Genomic DNA, 20,277 nt, shown 5'->3' on the forward strand with positions numbered 1-20,277 from the left:
TATAATGAAGTGAATTCTGCATTAGTGTTTTATTTACAACTAGTTTTAAAATGAATATTTCTTAAAGAGACAGGTAACTTTTCTACTGCTGGTGTATCTTTTAACCCAGCAACAGTACCAAACATTTCACAACCCAATATCTGGCTCAAATCCAGAAACATAGCTTAGGTCATTAGAATACATAATTTGTATACATATGCATCAAAAATTCCATCAGGAAATTTACATTTCCAACACTGTTAAGAAATTGACAAGTAACACATCCTTATGCAGAGTGAATTCCTAGTAAATATTAAGAATCCTACTCTACAAATTTTAAGCCATATACAGTGTATTCACAAGTAAGATAGACCATGTACAGAAAAATCAGCAATACTAGAAATAGTTAACTGGGATAATTCACTAAAGTTGCACTAGCTACCTACCTGCTGTACACTATTACTCAAGCAAGACATGTTTCATCTTTTAAAAATATATATATTATATATAGATCCTTTTAAATGAAAAAAGCTATATTTTTAATTTACATTCATATCAGCTCTCCACAGGCAGTAGGTGCGGACACGCCTGCACCATCTTTGGGAAGCTTAAAGCAGGTTCTCAGCAAGAATCCACAGGAAGAGACTGGCCTTCATCAGGTGACCAATATTAATGTCTGTTCACAAAAAAGAAACAGTTTTACTGTAATAGGCGCCTTACTGTAATAGGCATCTCTAGGCTATTCTATGCATAGAATTTTCTGTTGCAATATTCGCCTATTTACTTATTTCCATCTGATGCTTTTAAACTATTAATAGTAAACTTGAATGTATATAAATATTGAACGCATGGTCAGCTGCTGTAAATTGGCATAGCTCCATTGACTCCAGAGAAGCAACATCAATTTATGTCAGTCTAATGCTGGCACAGTGTATTTTTAGCTGCAGTTAGACTAGCATTAGTACAGCTGTAAATTACTGCTTAAAAGTTACTACTGCTAGTTCTGCTCAGTACTGTTAAATAGGGAAATATTGGAGTGAACAATATTTTTATATAAAAAAATTAAACACAACTTTCCTACCATAAATAGAAATTCTATATGCACTTCAATACATCAAAAAATTTTGAACATAGGAATTGTAAAAATAAATCCAGATTTACCTGAAATTCAAATGTTCCAATAGCACATGCCCATCTAAGAAGGGGGGGGAAAAAATCAATATACAAATTATTAATCTGCAACTTTGTCTGTTTCTTGCACTGCTAGCCACAAATTGCCTGAAGCAGTTTTCTAAATATCTTTGCCTCATAAAGTTGATATAAAAAAATTGATCCCCCATAACATTAAACCACCCCTGCAAACTTACATTTGCCCTCGGAATTGCGACATATTATTTGATCATTTTCTGTGACATCAATAACATCCAGTTGCTCTCCAGCTGTGATTGATAAATCAAGTTTGCCTTTGCTTGAGACATTAGAACAGCGTGCAACTGCTGTGTTGATGACTGTGATATCCTTATTATACTAAAAAAAAAAAAAATTAAAAAAAATACGTCACTAAATATTAGGCCCTTTATATTCCTAATATTTATCTCCTGATCTCAAAGATGGAAGTACATTAGTAAAACAATGATTAGGGTGATTTGGAGGGAGAACTATTACAAGTGTTTAAAGACCTTGAAAACCCAAAGAAGGAGAGGAATTTTTAGGGCTGTACACAAGGGATCACAAATTAAGTATATTAAACTGCATTTTAAAAAGGAGTTTCCTTAATGCCCATGTAAGTGTTGGAGAGTGAGATCTATTAGAACTATGGTACAGCCTTCTAGAGGAAGTGATTGAAGCCCCATCTCGTGGGACATTTAAAAGTGCACTGGACAAAGTATTAGATGATGTGCTTTAAAGAACAATCCTGCACAGGCTGAGAGACGGGCTAGATCATTGGTTCTCCAATTTATTTCATCACACCTCTCTTTGTGTCTGCAGCACTTTAGCGTTTCCCCTCCTCGCCCTCCCCATCCGCCGACAAAAAAAAAGTACATATACCGCAGCAGCGCAAAAGTACGGGTGACAAGTAAAAAGTGATATTTGTCAAGATCACTTTTCACAGCCAACTTAGCACCCCATTGCCACCCTTACTTCTGAGCTGCTGCTGCCGCCGCCGCCACAGGCGTATGTATTGGGGGATGTCTGGCAGTCAGCTCCAGGCCGGGCAAGGGAGGGCTGGCAGGGGGGGTGCAGCAGTCAAGTTTGTTTTGGCCGTCCCCTTTATCTCCTCTCTCCTGCCTCCCAGGTGTGCACAATCCTTCTGCACAAGTCCCAGCCACCCAGGGATGACAGCCAGAGCTCTTAAACAAAATAAATACATTTAAAAAAATTTTTTTTGAAAGCACACAGCTTGCACCTCCCAGGTTTGAGAACCACTGGGCTAGATGATCTAACAGAATTTATTTCACATCCCTTGGTATCAATCACAAACCTGGGTTTGATCCAAAAATTCCCCCATTAAAAACACACACATGCTTCACAATGATACAGGCCAGAGCAACACATCGTAGAACAAGAATTCTCAGAGGAAACGTAGTCATAACTTGCCATGACAACCTGCAGTCATAAAACTAATCCACACTGCAGCTCCTCCCAGAGAGAGCAGATGGCAGCTCAATTCCTGCCTCTCCATACTAAGAGGTATTGATAGGAGGTTGAGAGAGATCCATTCTCTTTCCCCCTGGGGAAGGCTCTCCTAACTCTGTGGATATTCTGAAGCTGTGGGCATCTGCTTGTTTACCATTCCTACTTTCTTCCTAGCAGCAGGACCTCCATATTCCCCCTCCCCACGAGACTAACCTCTCCGCTGAGAGAGACTTAATTAACCAGTCAAGAAGACTAAGCCACAACTGTGTTCCCTATTGCAGCAGGCAGTGCTTGAATGATGTTAATAATTAAAGCTACGTTTGTGTGTTGCAGAGGCCTAGATTCCCAGAGACACTGCAAAACAGGTAATGCTGCTGCTATAAACCATAACATGAACTCAACAGTGCGACTTACGGCACAAAGTCTTAGGCAGGGGTGCTGGAACAATTTGTACAGTAAGGGGTGCTGAGAGCCATTGAACCAAACCGTAAACCCTGTACATAATGGAAACCACTTCAAGCCGGCATTGCCAGCACCCCCTAGTCCCAGCACCTATGGTCTTGGGTGTCTTACTACACCGTACAGCGTTATGAAAAGGTTAAAGTTTCTTTCGTCAGTGCTTCTCAGCCAGTTGGGTGTAGTCTACTGGGCCCCAGCCGTTCAGCTCCTTTCCCACCACACCATCCCCAGTTGCATAAGATTGAGAGATATACTAGATTGCAAAGGGATGTGTGTGGTCTTTTAAAGGGACTGGAATATAGGATGCTGCTGGCAAAGTAAAAAGTATCTTGTGTACCAGGGATATAGACTGATGACTTTCAGTGGCCCATCCTTTAAGTATCACACAAATCAGCAGTGCTAAAGGATAACTCTAATAATGTTTTCTTTAAAGAGGAGGGAAAAAGAACACGTACCATAAATGCCTCTCTAAATAACTTCTCTTCTTTTGCCATCTTGTTCTTTTCTATGTTATATTTCTTAACTTTGAAGAAGAAGTTTCTAGAGGAAAGACTACATCAAGAAAGGAGACACTTAGCAGTTCCTTTTTAATTCGTCAGTGAGTGAAGCAGCATGAAACATTGCACAACGCATATAGCAGCATTGAATAATTCTAATTTAGTCTGGAATAAATTCTTGCAAGAACAAAAGCAAGCTGATCGTGATTGTATCAGTGTCTTCTCATAGAGTGTATTAAAAACAGAACTGTGTGCAGCTTGGATCAATCTAAGCCCAGTGACAGGTTCATTTTATACCTGCATTTTGCATAAAGCTATGCTATTTAGGGATATAGTCACTAGAGAGCATTTTAAATGGTTTAATTTAATTTTTATGGAGGTAGGGCAGGAGGAGAATGGGGCAGCTTTCTCCCTTTAACAATTTCCACCCCCGCCCAGCCTCCCATTTAAGTTTTTAATGGACACTTAAGGCCCTGATCTGGGTAGAGACCAAATGAAGCTGTGGGACACAGTTTGGGAGTGAGAGTCTGCTTAGCAAAGCAGTACATCATTCCCCTCTTAAAAATCAGTGGAGAAGCATAGCGCTCTGAAGGAATAATGTACAACAGTTAGAAATCAGAAAGGCTACAAACTTAATAAGCCTTTACAGTCTTCGACTTAAGTGGAGCTATGACAATTTACACCAGCTCTGAATCTTCCCTCTCTCTCTCTCACCAGGAGAAGTTGGTCCAATTGAAGATATTATCTCACCCACCTTGTCTTTCTAATATTACTTTAAAAATACTTTCCTGTTTGCTGTTCTAAATCCAGGTGGGAAAACCTGAGGGCCAAACCCACAAAACCAATTCTTTGAGAATGCGGGGGGTGTGAGGGAGATGAAGGGAATGTATTAGAGGTTTTGTACTGATGCTTTTACCTACAGTGTATCAATAAGCACTAGCGAAGTTTTAGTGTGTCTCAGCGGGATCCACACAGGCAGGCACTGTGCAGCATGCTGGAGGACTGTAGATTTACATGCCAACTTGCCACACAGTACATGCTTGGGTGGATGTTGCCCATTTGTGTGTACATCCTTGAGAAGTCTCATGAGATAGGTCTTCTGGCCAGTGTTTTCTCCAAGCACAGACCAACCAGTGTTACTTTGGTCTCAAATGCTTGTTTAAAGAGGCTGTATTAGGTTGAGGAGCTGTACCACTGCATTGCACAGCAGAGCACTAGGTGGATATATTCCAACCTCAACTAGGGAGAAGAAGAGAGGCTACAGAACTGCAGGATAAAACCCTGGGGGAAAAAAGGCCCTCAAAGAATTCCCTCCCCCCTGGTTACAAGTTTCCTCCAAGCCCAGTTTCTGCAAACTTTTGCACACAGTTTTCAGGAAATTTCACAAAGTGAAAGGATTTTTTCTCTCTCTCTCTCTCTCTCTCTCTCTCTCTCACTCACACTCACACTCACACTCACACACTCACACTCACACTCACACTCACACTCACACTCACACTCACACTCACACTCACACTCACACTCACACTCACACTCACACTCACACTCACACTCACACTCACTCTCTCACTCACACTCACACAAGAGTCTAAACTTAAAATAATGTTGGACTGGGATGACTGACACCTTGTATTAAATTGTGAAAAATACATAAAATTATAAAAATAAAGATCTTTCAGTACCTTTCTATATCTTCACTGCTTCTTGTTTGATTTTTATCTTTCAGCATCAAAAATTTTAGCTTCCAATTTTTGTGTTTGTCATCCTCTCTGGGGGAAAAAGGAACAATTGATATTTATAAAAAAATTATTTGAAACAGAAGGGTTGCACAAAGTTTTTTATTTAAAAAACAAAAACAAAAACAAAAAAACAAAACCAAAAACCTCATTTCACACACCACTGAAACGTAAATATATAATGCAGGAACCTTGCAGTTTATACTACTTTACATCAATACTACTCCATAGCTGAAAAGGAAGAAATATAGCATGTATTATCTAGTTAAGATTACAGGTAGAAATTTTGTGGAAGGCAAAATGCAACTGGACAAGTAAGAGTTGGATTGGGCATTAAATCCCATATTCTTATGGATAGTTTCACTAGCCACAAGGAGTCAAGACTTCACTTTACATCGCTTAGCTTATAAAAGGCACAATGAGATGGTATGTCTGAAGGCTGATATGGTATGCCACAGACTTGAGAAGGAATGTTGCTTTCAGAACCTGTTTTGGAGAAATATTAGAGAAGTTGTCCTCTTTTGTAAAAACGGGTTACTTACTTTGCATTTTTTTTATCCTCATCAAGGTCATCAGATGCCATGTTTTCCTGGGACACATCTGTTATCAAAACATGCAGCATAACAGTGGGTCAGAAAACTTTAATCTGAGTACAGTATTTGAAACCACCAATTGTAATAAAACTGGGACTGCGACTAGCCTGTCTAAAACAGTATCAATCCAAAGAAACTAAATGTTGTAGCAATGAAGGATTCTCAATGCACTAATAAGGATGAAGAATTCCCCATGAGCAGGCACAGGTGACTAGGGAGAAATAATTAGACACCCAAAGGCATTTCTGAAAGAGTGCCATTGGGCCCTGAGTGCAATCCTGTCTGGAAATTTACAGTTCTTGGGATATAGCTGCTTGGGATTTCATTCTGCTTTCAAGTAGTTTAATTGCGTTAAAAATCCATATATTTTTAAGACTGGAAAGGACTATTACGATCACCTACCCCAACGTCCTGCATCACACAGGCCAGGGATTTGAATCCAGGTCTCAAATCCCAGGTTTGTGCCCTAACCACTGGACAATTCTTTCTAAGGAGTGAGCCCCAATTTACCCCCCTGAACATGGGAGCACAGCCACGCCCTATCAATTATTCTGAGGAAATGTTGTTCTGACAGGAAAATGAAATTCTAGGGCTCAACTCAGACCTGGTTGAAGGGGAGGCAACCCAGCTGAGCCCACTGGAGTCATTCCCACTTCTACCAGATTTAATTCTGGCCCTTTCCACTTCAAGATCTGAAGTGACTTTCACAAAAGATTTTCAGGAGCTATCAGAGAAATTCTGGAGTGCTCTATTGAGCCGGACTGCCACCGAAACTGCAGGGAGCAGTGGGGTGCTCCAAGATTGGCCACAGGTCTTTTGAAGAGCTTACATCCGTGCAAGAATAATCTCATCCCCACATCCATCTCAAAACCTCAAGTGAAGGGCACACCTATATTAAATCTTTAAATTTAAACACCGCCACAGAGCAATTTTAGAGTGTTACAGTACACGGAGTCTATTTTCCATAAGCCATTTTAGCCATACCACCACTTTCCAGACACACTCTAATGTAATGCTCTCTTTCCAGAGGATATAGCTGAGGTTAGTCCTGCTTTGAGCAGGGGGTTGGACTAGATGACCTCCTGAGGTCCCTTCCAACTCTAATATTCTATGATTTCACTCAGACACACGTACATGGCTTACCTAAGTTTGGTACTGAACTGGACAATATGCTGGGGAGAGAGGGTGAGAGAGCACATGAGAATAAAAATAATGACATACAAACATGTTAAAACAGCCATCTTAACAGCATGGTTAACTGTTCAAAGGATAGTTCTACATTCAGACTGAATCCATTCTGAATCCTGAATACTCCAGGATTTAGAAGATATAATGTTCTCACCCCCTTGACTCCCAATGATCCATTAAACCCTTTAAAAGACAGGGAGACACAGAATACGAAAGGAGAGACTAACATACCCTTGAACACTTTCCAGACCTCCAACGCTACAGAGGCGGGCACACCATCTAAAATGGTTATTATGGTGATGCCACAAATGAAAGCGCCTACTCAAATACCAAAACTCAGAAGGAAGAAAAGAGCGGACAGTGGTCAAGTATTTCTTCCCTACTGGTGAATGAGGGTGGCATGCCTGGGATCTATCCATAAGCTAACATGCAGTCATAGCTAAGGCCTAATAAGGAGGTCATCATACAAGTTCCACAGCAGGGTTCAGAACTCTTTTCTGGGATACAAGAAGATATAGTGTGAAAGCTTACACACCATGGTAGCTCATTATGATGATAATAATTTGGCTTCTCCTTGCTATAGAACTGCTAAAAGAGTGAGAGAACAACAAAGGAACCAGAGAGAAAACAGACTTGAAGAAATGAGGCAAGCATGTTTACATCAGAGCTTTCTACAGAAATAAAAAACCCAAGACAGCCTAAAATGCTGGGTGCGTACCTAAAAGAAGAAAGAAAACGTACTGTACCAGTCGCATAAAGACCCACACCTTCCTTTTTTAGACAATGGAAGTACACTTCCATGTGCAAAATATTATCTATACACACAGGTGCCAGTCATTCTGTCAACATGCAGCCATTTATATACACAACTGTTCTTAATAACCAGCACTTGAATTTAGGGAAAGCAGACAACTTTTAGAAAGGGATGTCAGGTGACAAACACCTGTCAGACTGTAGCTCCCACTACACTTCCCAAACACAGCTGTATTCCTTTAAAGCTAGACAAAAACCCAACCACAGACGTTTTTGGGGCCAAAAGAGTATGTCACCATAGTGCACCTGCTTCATCTGACTGCAGGCGCTGTGCAGAGAGGGGTTAAGAGGTCTTATGTTTTGCAGTCAACCATCATGCATTCATGAAGTGAGAAACGGGCAGAAGGTAATTCCGTTCACAACAGAATGTTCGGTGGCCTCTCCAATAAGCCAGCATCTTGAATATCAAGCCAACAGGACTCGAAAGAACACTATAAAAGGCACACAATATTCCTTCTTCATGTGTCATTAACTTGTTATACCACAGACTGAATAGTCTCCTCTTCCTTATCAGATACTATTGCCAGCTTGGATGTGAAAAACAAGCCTTCTTCTCTTAGGTGCCACCTTTCCCAATCTACAGGTGACACGTAAGCACATACAAGTCTCTGTGCTGCGAATACCATATTGCCCACCACCTATGCCATCTATTACAGACATGCAACATTTTTCAAGGTTTCATCAGCAGTGCAGAGAGAGGAAGTTGTTGGAGCTTTACTTAGCTCTCCACAGAATGGGGGAAAACAGTAACACCTACTCGGCCTTGACGAAGTTAATATCATCCTTGTTTTTTCCATTCAAAATTGTATTTGATTGAGTTAAGTCATTTAAAAAAAAAGTTGGTCGAGGTCATGGATTAGTCAGGCACAAAACCCGCTGAAGTATATGGGAAGCTTTCCACTGACTTCAGACTCAGGTCTTTAGTGCACTATCCTCCCATCCAGTGATTTGGGTTTAATTTCTCCTAATTAAGGCAAAAGGTGAAAAGAGACATTGATATTGGTGCCCATAAGAGTGATAGATATGACTCACAGAGCCTTGTTCTGACCTCACACTGATCTAAATCCAGAGGAACTTCCCTGGAGTTACACCATTGTAAATTCGCATCTGAATCAGGCCCAGGGATTTTTTTGTTTTTAAATGAGGTGCAGGGGGAAGAAGTCAGATGCCTACTTTTATTACTCTAAAAGGAACCAAATGTTTCATATTGGCTTAGAATATTTCATGAGTAAAACAGATGTCTCTAGAACAATTTAAAAATAATAGATTATCAAAATGGATGTACTGTGTGACATACCCCAATGGAAAGCATCATCTTTCTTTGGATTCGTTAAGGGTGCTTAATGATAAAGCGACTATATAAAGACTATAATGACTATATAAAGACTAAATAAATAAATAAATAAATAAATAAAGACTATATAAAGACTATAATGCTTCAAGACATTAGCCAATCTATGATTTAGGATATAGGAGGGAACTTGCAGATTATTCCATACTTGACATCTCCAGGGTTTCTTGCACCTTCTTCTAAAGTGTCCAGTGCTGTCCATTGAGAGAGACAAGATACTGGATCAGAAGCACCCTGGGTTTGATCTATTATGGCAATTCTTATGGAACAGCTACTGGTCATAAAAGGACTTTTTAGGCAGATTTTACAAAGCAAGTCCAGAACTATGCACTTTTCCCTTTATTTATAGTCTCCAAACATGAACTAAGTGGGAGCTGTCTGCCCAACATTTTCTTACCGGCGATTTTCCTTCATCTTGGCATTCTTCAGTTTCATTTTGTCTTTCTTGAAAAACTGTCCAAGTTTCTTTAGTTTTTCTATTCTGTCCAAACTAGGTAGGAAGAAAATACACATTTAAAATAAAAAAAAAAAAAAAGGGGGGGGGGATCAGACTTAAGAAGATTGAATGCCTGTGAAAGTTGCCATATTGGCAGTGCTAGAGATTGTCCTCTATTCAGAAAGCGGGAATAACACCCTAAGAAGCACTCAAGTGCTTTTCAGGACTGGGGCCCAAGCACGTGCTTCATTCTAACCATGCAAGTAGTCCCATAGACGTCAGTGGGACTATTCATAGACTCAGACTATAAGGTCAGAAGGGACAATTATGATAATCTAGTCTGACCTCCTGCACAAACACAGGCCACAGAACTTCACCCACCCACTCCTGTAATAGACCCCTAGCCTAAGACTGAGTTATTGAGGTCCTCAAATAATGATTTAAAGACTTCAAGGTACAGAGAATCCACCAGCAAGTGACCCAGACCCCATGCTGCAGAAGAAGGTGAAAAACCCCTAGGGCCTATGCCAATCTGCCCTGGGGGAAAATTCCTTCCCGACCACAGATATGGCAATCTGTTAAACCCTGAGCATATGGGCAAGACTCACCAGCCAGACACCCAGGAAGAATTCGCTGTAGTAACTCAGAACCCACCCCATCTAACAACCCATCACAGGCCACTGGGCATATTTACTGCTAGTAGTCAAAGATCAGTCACTTGCCAAATTAAGCTGGCCCATCATGTCATCCACTCCATAAACTTATCAAGCTTAGTTTTGATGCCAGCTAGATTTCTTGCCCCCACCGCTCCCCTTGGAAGGCTGTTCCAGAACTTCACTCCCCTGACGGTTAGAAACCATCATCTAATTTCAAGTCATTTGCTTAGAATTAAGAACATGCTTAAGTGCATTGCTGGATTGGGGTCTGGATTCTAAACTCGCTCTTGTATTGGTTTTAGTTCACACATGGGGATTTTTTCAAAGCCAGTTAATCACTAATGGAAAAAGGTGTCAATTTCCTTTCCTACCACGTTCAGAAATTGAGTGTTTTTGTGGAACTCCAAATCCCTGATAAAATATTTCCCTTGGCACAGTTCCTGATAGACATTACAGATGGAAGGACAATCTTGTGGTTAAGGCACAAGCCTGGGAGTCGGAGACCTCTTTCTGTTCCAGGCTTCACCATAGATCTCTATCCTGCATGGCCTGGGGCAAGACAAATTCTCTGCGCTTCAGTTTCTTTCTAGGACAGGAGGAATTATACTTGCCTGCATCACAGGGGTGTAGCAAAGCTTATTTGCCATGGTGGATTTATACTGAAGTGTTTAAAAAGAACCTAGATAGAGGGATCTAGATAAGTAAGTACTAAATACAGTGAGCACAACTTCTTGGGCACTGCCTGCCCATTGTACTGGCAGGAAGCTTATGTTAAGGATGGCCTTGTGGTTAAGGCACTGAACTAAGACTCAGGAAATTGAGTTTCAATGCCTAGCTCTGCTGCAAATTTCTTTGGGCGATCTTGGCAATCCATTTCCCCATCTGTAGCATGAGGATAATAAAGCTAGATTTCTGCTACTAGATTTATGTAGTGTCTATTTAGACCATACAGCTCTTTTGGGGAGGGACTGGGTGTGGATGTACAGTACAGCATCTAGGACAGTGGACCAGAGTCTTGACTGGTGCCTCTAGATGCACCTTTATTGCAAATAATACTGTTGCTATTGTTTCCCCATCCCCTAGGCTTCAAAACTTCTCATACTCTCTCCTCACACAAGCTGTAAGTTAAATTGCATCTGGGTTTAAACCTGTTAGTCTACACGTCCATAAGGAAAAGGAGGAGATACATATGCACAGGATAAATAACTCCACGTTCTGCACCATAAAAACAGCCATCAGGTGCCCCTTTTAAGAAGTTTCGTGGAGCAATGGCTCAACATTTGCTATAGTCAAGGGCTCAGTCAGATACACTTTAGAAGGGTGCATTTTACAGAGCTAATAATTGGAAATACAGTTAGTAAATGTCAGCTAATGTCAAATAACAAAAATCAATATTTCTTCTACAGTTGTAAGACATGTTCTTATATCCAGTAGTCAACAGACACATTACAAGTGCATTCAGCTGCTTGAAGGCAAAGGCACATAAATGACAACTCACTCCAGTTTGGTTGGATTATAGTCCCCATTATGAATATCCTCATATGTTTCATCACAATTGTCTTCTGAAACTTAAACACAAGACAGACGTATTCACACATCACATTCAATGGCAATAATCTTAAAGATCTGCTAAAGAGAACAAATTTAGCCCTAGAAGAGGAGAACCACTTAGTGTAGACATAGCCTATGGAGCGCTGTGTGCTAGCGGTGGGATTCCCAGCTCGCACCTGAACCCTGTATGAACACAGGACAGCCAGTCTATGCCGCCACTACTACACTTCTGTTTTTACTGTGCTAGCTTAGAGGAGCACTGGCGTCAATGTCTACGTGAGCTGGGAATCATGCCCTCTAGCTTGCAAATGTATGTGGTACTCTACATTACAAGAGGCCATTTGTTCCCAGATGTACACTTGTCACACTGCTGACCATTCAGCAAACATCTGGAAATGGGCTGCTCCAGGCAGATGGAATGGTACTGATCAATAAAGGAATCCAAGAACACTCATTGTATTTATACATATGTTGAACACTCCGCGGTTGACTCAATGCACATGCCATTCTTTGTAAACCTATTTTCTTTTTAAAATTGATAATGTTCTAGTTGCTAGAAAAATGTATTAAAAAACAGGAAGTAGCTAAAATTGTACAGCCTGAGGCATAAAACAGAACTTGCATACAAGCTGCAAAGATAGATGTATTGAACTATCAAAATTCATCCAATTAATGACATTATTAGGATAATATTGCACTAACATGAGATTGCTGTCACATCACGCTATGAATCCCACTAAGAAAGATCTATCACACTATCAGAAAAGTGATAGGTTTAATTAGGGCATTCGTGAGTCTGACTCCTATTAATGTGAACTTGGCAACTTTAACTACAACTGCCTAGGTTATGTCTACACTGCCGGTGGCATTGTCGGCAGTACAGGATTGATTTTGCAGGATCGATTGAGCGGCAGTGGAGACGCGCTCAATCAATATGGAAGTCAACTCAATAAATCCACCCACGCAAAAAGATTAACACTGCATCAAGGGGAGGGCATTTCCCATCGGCGCAGCATAGTGGGGACACTGCGCTAATTAGAATTTAGGAAGTCTACGGGAGATACGCAAGCTACTGTATGTAGCTTGCGTATCTCCCATTGACTGCTGCCAAATTTTGCTGGCAGCGTAGACCACGCCTTAGACTGGGTTCAGACAGATGTCTGTGGGTGAAATTCACTACAGCGCATCCATACGGCCTAGGGAACTTGAGGGAAGCTGCAACAATATATTGGTGGATGATCCTGTCTCCAATTCCGTGGACGTGGAGGTTCCCACATAGAGGTGAAACCAGGGCAGTTCCAGAGGTGGGGAAGGAGGAAGAAGAAAAGAAAGGAATAGGGGCAGGTTTGGGAGTGCCCACGCATAAGGTGTAAACCAAGCCATGCAAAGCGTAGCAGAATTACATAAGGGTTGGAGATCATGACTAAATAATGCTCAAGTCACAGAGCCTACTACTGCAGTTAGGCTGTGCATTGCAGCTGCTACTCCAGCCTATAGGTAAGGGAAAAATTCTTTCCTTGTCTCGGCAGAGGTCCTAGTGCCCTGCCCATTTTCTTGGGTTGACTGGGAACTTTGCAGAGGACCGGGCCTTAGTGTGGGGTTAACTGTAGCATAAGGCATTGTGCAACGCCTTTTTACTGGGGTGAGCGCCACTCCAGGCACAAGATACCTTTCTAAATGAGGCAATGAATGATCCCCAAATTCAAACTTCCCAACTCTGCCATACTTACAGCTATCTGAAGTGAACGAGCTAAAGGTATCAGAGGCTTGACTCCTAGAAAATGAAGTGTAAAGACAGGTTTATAGATCAGTTTACTATATTACAGGTTTTACAAGACATTTCAAAACCTAGTCATTCGCATGTACTCACACTGCACTCTGTACGCCTTCTACATCATCATACACATCCTCTGATGTCTGCATTGGCGTCAGAATCCCTTGCCTCAAAGCCACCATGTCTTCATCCACTTTCGAGGCACCCAGGCACACATAGCCAGCTGAAAATAAAACAGTGTCTTGCCTTAGAAGCTCTTCTGATCATCTGCTATCAGGTCAAGGATGATCATCTTTAAGAACTCTTGTTGATGTCACAATAAACAGGCTGCAGAGGAAGCCAAACTTCCTTAGATCTAGGAGTTCAGAAGGGTCTTTGATTGCTCTAAGGTGCTTTGAAAGAAAAGCAAAGCAAAGAGTCTTAAAGACTTGTTTTAGAGATTTACTAGTTTGCTCAGTCCCTGCAGCTCTCAGCAGTGAAATTTTTTCAACTGCAAGAACCAAAATAGGATTTAAAAAATAAAAAAAATCTATGAGCATTTACTGAAATCAATGAAGGGATTGAATTGGCAGTATCTTTGGCAGAGTGGGTATGGCTAGGGAGTAAAGATTGATAGATTAGTTATGCATGGGGAATATACCCGCAGATTATGGTAGAGGAAAAAAATAAATCTCATTTGTGATTTTAGCAAATGTCTCTTCTACTGACAGTTAGGAAAATGAAGTATGTGAACTGTGTTTCAATTAGGTAAAAAAAGAAATTTGCCAGCTTAATAGACACTCCTCCAACAATGTTAGGTCTAGGGATGGGAATTTGACTCATCCAAAAATAACGGATACATTTACTAGTCAAGTATAGGTAAAGCCATACAAAAGTAGTGATTTTTTTTGGATCAAAAGTTGTAGCCCCGGTTTGTTGAAGAGGAGGTTTTAGTGTGGTCAGTAGTTTGTAAATCCCCTCCCCCCTCCAATCACCAAATTTGGCTCAGCTGCCTCTCAGTCATGGCAGAGGAAAGCTGGGTCAAATCTGAGTGACGGGTGTTAAAACCTGGCGCACAAGCTTGCAGAGCAACTCAAATTTGTGGCAACTATAAAAAAAAAAAAAAAAAAAAAAAGACTGTGTGTGTTCAAAGTTATGGCCCGTGGTTTTCTTACAGCCTGAAAATAATGGTTAAATACTGTCAAAATGGTAAAATATTTTAAAGCACTAATTTATTAGAACAGTAGCCAAAAAAAGATTAAGACTTTATGGTCTCCAATAGGCTTAGCCTTAGATAGATACTTATGGTTAATTTCAAAAGACAAGTTAATACAACTCCAGCTAAGTAACTCAGAAAAATGTAAATCAATTAAATGGCTCTCTCTCTCTCTCTCTGTGTGTGTGTGTGTGGTTTTAAGAAGAAAGGCACCAAGATGCAATCAAAAAGGTAGGCTGCCACCTCCTTCAGGGCTCCCTTGCTGGAATATATGACAATATTTGACAGTGGTCAACTGACCAGCATGCCAAACCTAGTTAGGCCTTAAATGAGTTTGTAGGAAAAAAGGGTTGGATTAACAAAGAAACATAAGAGACAGAGCCAAAAGCAACTAACATTTTCAAATGGATGCATCCATGTTCAAGCTGCCACACCAGAAATGTGCAACACTGACACATCTCTACCCATATTATGAAATTCGTCATAATGCTTCTGAGCAAAACTGACTTCTCACTTTTAGTCCCTCTGATTTTTCAAAAGCACCATCCAGCATTGGCCTAACTCTGCTCCCATTTACATCAATGGAAGCAGAGACAGGCCAACCTTGAACAATACTGAAAATTCCACCCAAACTCCAGCCATTCAAGAGATCAATCATTATCTACAGTTCAATCCTGAACAGTCACTGTTAGTAGCAGCAAAGTTAAGCAGAGTGGTTTAAAAATATTATCCTGCTCAGGAATGAACTGAGATAATTACTCACAGGTAAGACCAATTTACATTTGGTCTTTGAATGGAAAATCCTATCACAGAGAGCCAAGCAGTACTGCATTTCTCACTCCTACCTGACAAATCCTACTGTGACATGCTAATGGCTTTCAATAGGAGCTGCACATGATCCAAAGGATGTTAATGCCCAACATAAAAATGCATTTTGTTTGACCTGAAATTTTTTTAAGCTTCTTTTGATTCACTGAAAATTCTGAAAAAATTTGGTTTTTGTTCAATTCAAAACAAAACTTTGATTTTTCAAAGAACTTCCAGAGAGTTGAAAAAATCAGTTACTTGTACAGCTCTGTTCAACACCCCCAAGTCAAGACAATCTGCTAAAAATAGACAGACAATCTAATTTGAACAGATTGCTAACTTACAATAAGGTAGTCTAAAAAAGTATTAGTGTCTACGCAGCATTTTATGCTACTTTAACTAAATTGGTTTAAAATTACACCTTACATTAAACCAATTTGACTTGCTCATGTAGAAAAGGCCTTAGAGATTTTAGGCAAAACAACAAAACAGAAGTTTGAAGAAACAGTATAATGAAACAAAGGCAATGATACTCACAATGTTCTACTCCATCTTTTGCCAGCCACTTCCCAGTTCGGATGATGTCAGTTGCGTCTCCCTGCTTAACTTGTAGCTTGTTCTTCCCACTTTTGTTGTCTTCATTTATTTGTGATTTATGTAGCATATCCTCACTACCACTAATCTAACAAGAGACATATAGACGTGGTTAGAGCAGTGCTTCAATCGGATTCTTAATTTACAAGTAATTTGAAAAAAAAAATGATAGGCAAATTAACAACGCACTATATCAGACCAGAGGTGTAATCGATTATATACAACTCCGCAACATAAATAATATCAGTCATTACTAAACATTTAACATCACTAAAGGGTGGAAACAAAATATTTCAAATTCCATAAACTAGCCTCGTTTGGGTGACTAACTGCTTCCAATCCCTGTGCCAAGAGCTAGTTTCACTGTGTGCTTTAAAAACAAAATCTGCATCAGACCTTAGTCCCTCCCATTGTCCAACCCAACAGTGCACCTAAGTTTATAAGGGGCATCTCAATGACATATTACCTTGAACATTTTTTTCACTTGCTGTTGCCTTTCTCTATCAAGATCCCATTTCGATTTTTCCTCTTTTTCATCCTCTGTGACTCTTTCAGCACTGAAATATTAAAAGATGCTAACTCAAGCCAAGGATAAGACATATGTGTTAATACACAGCATCTCTCTCCTACTCTATTTGTCAGGAAAGATATGATGCTGTATTGTGTTGACCATATACTGTTCACAATTTGAATGACAACAAGCTAGGAGGATTGGACTTTTTTTGGCAACGGGCAGCACATAGACTAGATCCATTGCTGATGATCTCACCTGGGTCAGGCATGCTCAAATGAAGTAATTTATTGGTGGTTTCATATGGCTGACCCTGGTTCAGCTTTTTTACAGTAACTCTGAACTATACAGAAAAGTCTTGTCAACTAAAAAACAAAGCACGACTGGTGAGAGAAAGATGAGGAAATGCACAACCAACCACCTTCTGGGTTATCAGAACATAATTCCTGTCACCTCTCCTATATTTATCTCGTCAGCTTGACTGGCTCACTTGGTGTTTAATTCCAACCTTCACCACATCAGACATGTATTAGGATGGGTGAACCAATTCGGACACATTTGTTTCTGCTCGAATGCACGTCACATACCCTGATCTGGCACTGCTTTGCTCTCACTCAAGCAATCGCCATCTCCCTCTTTGGTTCCTGACTCCAACAGAAATCTCCTTGTCTACTCCATCCCTTTCACACTCCCCTCTAAAACTGCCCTCACACCCTACTATATAATCCCAAGACCCACTTTCAGATAGGCTCACTTGTGAAATCATTTCGGCTTTCCTCCAAATACCCAAGCCACTCCTGTGTCTCCCCTCATTCTAGTCCCAAATTATCTTTTTTCCCCCCACATGAGTTACACATTTACCAAAAATATTCCAATTTATAATGTGCTAAAGCAATCTCCATTAAAGCAAGCAAGTTACCAAGCTACAGTAATTACATTTACTGTTGTGTTTGAAGTATGTATTTTTACTCTGAAAATAGTCCAGGGGGAATTTCAAAGTTGCCTTTTTCCTTCATCACATCTAGTTAAAAAGCTGTACAAATAATTCCTAAGTAGAGCTGGTTGGAACATTTTCAATTAAATGAAATTTCAGTGAAATTGAAATGTTTTGTGGAGACATATCGATTTTGATGAAAAATGTCTTTTCAAAGTTGTTTTGTTCTGGGTTCAGGGCTCTCTGGTGACTTTCTAGAGAGAGGTCGGAGAGTCCCTACTCTGCCCAATTCAGAGCAGAGTTGTGTCATCCCAAATCACTCTGAATCAAGCAGAGTGGGGACTTGAACCTGGTTCTCCTAGGCTATAGAGTCAGTCTCTCTTCCGTTCCCACATCAAAAAAGCTCAGGTTTTCCGGGGTACAGGGGAGGGGCAAGGAAGACATTTTGACACAATTCTGGTTTTTTTGGAAAACCGTTTGAGTGGTTTTGTTTTTGTTCCAAAGCAGAACAAAAATGGAATTTGAAGCCTTGAAAGTTGCCAGAAAATAGAATTATATTCACAAGTGTGTTTGTGGAATTTCACTGTATTTCTCAAATAAAATATTCTGGGAATACCTTTGGGTTATTCATCCAGGTCTAAAACAGAGCTCAAAAGGCCATTTCTTTTTGATAAACCAGTTCTTAGACGAGGGGAAATAAAACATGATTCAAATAAAGGAAGACGTTACCTGGATGTGGCAAACAGAAAACTTTTCTGAGTCTATTGAAAAAGAAAGGAAAAAACCTCCACTTATTATGCCTCATTCAGCAAGAAGACAAGCTTTACAGAATGCCTGGTGCCACTCAATATTTGATATTTTAAAGTGTGTTTCTGTACAAACATTAACCCATGTTGTGGGCTGCCTTTGGAAATGAGCTGTATGATTAGTAAAAACAAGATCTTTCCATTACATTCTAGAATAAAAGCAGTTTTTTGAAAAAAGATGTGCATATTGACCTGAGTAATTCCTTATCATAGAATCATAGAATCATAGAATATTAGAGTTGGAAGGGACCTCAGGAGGTCATCTAGTCCAACCCCCTGCTCAAAGCAGGACTAACCTCTGCTATATCATCCCAACCAGGGCTTTGTCAAGCCGCAGCTTAAAAACCTCTAAGGATGGAGATTCCACCACCTCCCTAGGTAACCCATTCCAGTGCTTCACCACCCTCCTAGTAAAAAATTTTTTCCTAATGTCCAACCTAGACCTCCCTCCCTGCAACTTGAGACCGTTGCTCCTTGTTCTGTCATCTGCCACCACCGAGAACAGCCTAGCCCCATCCTCCCTAGAACCCCCTTTCAGGTAGTTAAAGGCCGCTATCAAATCCCCCCTCACTCTTCTCTTTTGCAGACTAAACAAGCCCAGTTCCCTCAGCCTCTCCTCATAAGTCCTGTGCTCCAGCCCCCTAACCATTTTTGTTGCCCTCCGCTGCACTCTCTCCAACTTGTCCACATCCTTTTTGTATTGGGGGGCCCAAAACTGGACACAATATTCTAAATGCGGCCTCACCAATGCCGAATAGAGGGGAATAATCACTTCCCGTGACCTGCTAGCAATGCCCCTCCTAATGCAGCCCAATATGCCATTGGCCTTCTTGCCAACCAGGGCACACTGCTGACTCATATCCAGCTTTTTATCCACCGTTACCCCCAGGTCCTTTTCTGCAGAGCTGCTGCCCAGCTCGTCGGTCCCCAGTCTATAGCTGTGCATGGGATTCTTTCTTCCTAAGTGGAGGACTCTGCACTTTTCTTTGTTGAACCTCATTAGATTTCTTTTGGCCCAATCCTCCAGTTTGTTTAGGTCACTCTGTATCCTATCCCTACCTTGCAGGGTATCTACCACTCCCCCCAGCTTAGTGTCGTCCGCAAACTTGCTGAGGGTGCAATCTACCCCATGTAATAAAAAAATGTAATTTTTATGTAATTTTTATGTAATAAAAAAAAATAAGGAAGCTAGTGGACAATGAAATTACTCACAGGAGTAAAGTCAAGCATGTGCTGGAGGGCCTAATCTTTTAGATATTAGTTTTGTTTCATACAATCTTTCTAAATAAAATTAGTTTTTTTGACCATTTAAAAAAAAAAAAAAAAAAAAAAAAAGCCAAATCTCTTCCTTATCTTACTGCATTGTAGATAAGTCCCTTGAAATATGATGATATATCCTGGACAAATTGATCACTTTTCAGTTCAGAGCTAAAATTTGAAACTGGAACTCTCTCAGGTAAAACAAATAAGCTCTTTTGAAAGTAAAAGGTAGTCATTTGCCTTCTTAGAATCTCACTTAAGAATTTCAAAGGTTATGGGGCCCCACCTGATTTCCTTTCATGCATAACAGAATCATTAATCACACCCATAAGAAATATTTTCTGACACCAGTTGAATTATTTTTTTCCAGACCCATCAACCAATGGCTAAATATGTTGCTGTGTGAACACAGGTTTTGCCATCAAGCCTTTGTATAGAGAATTACCAGTGTCCTCCTATCTTTGATAGAGGCTTACAGACTAGTTTTCTGGCATCTCCTT

The 20,277-nt window shown here is 40.4% G+C and overlaps 1 protein-coding gene across 1 annotated transcript in view; it reads right to left on the reverse strand.

Moving 5' to 3' along the window:
- Window positions 1-1,136: 1,136 nt before the first annotated feature.
- FYB2 (FYN binding protein 2) overlaps window positions 1,137-20,277 on the reverse strand; it is a 38,008-nt gene continuing 18,867 nt past the window's right edge. The window contains exons 7-19 of the mRNA XM_067535558.1: window positions 18,441-18,472; window positions 16,733-16,823; window positions 16,210-16,354; window positions 13,767-13,893; window positions 13,627-13,670; window positions 11,844-11,913; window positions 9,651-9,743; window positions 7,045-7,073; window positions 5,851-5,908; window positions 5,255-5,341; window positions 3,531-3,627; window positions 1,347-1,506; window positions 1,137-1,174 (exon numbers count right to left, since the gene is read on the reverse strand). Of these exons, the coding sequence (XP_067391659.1) occupies window positions 1,137-1,174; window positions 1,347-1,506; window positions 3,531-3,627; window positions 5,255-5,341; window positions 5,851-5,908; window positions 7,045-7,073; window positions 9,651-9,743; window positions 11,844-11,913; window positions 13,627-13,670; window positions 13,767-13,893; window positions 16,210-16,354; window positions 16,733-16,823; window positions 18,441-18,472 (1,071 nt within the window). The remainder of the gene's footprint in view (window positions 1,175-1,346; window positions 1,507-3,530; window positions 3,628-5,254; window positions 5,342-5,850; window positions 5,909-7,044; window positions 7,074-9,650; window positions 9,744-11,843; window positions 11,914-13,626; window positions 13,671-13,766; window positions 13,894-16,209; window positions 16,355-16,732; window positions 16,824-18,440; window positions 18,473-20,277) is intronic.

This window comes from Emydura macquarii, unplaced genomic scaffold (genome assembly GCF_026122565.2).
Source record: "Emydura macquarii macquarii isolate MOO-44397 ecotype Brisbane River unplaced genomic scaffold, CSIRO-AGI_Emac_v2 contig_3506, whole genome shotgun sequence".
NCBI classification, from domain to species: Eukaryota; Metazoa; Chordata; order Testudines; family Chelidae; genus Emydura; species Emydura macquarii.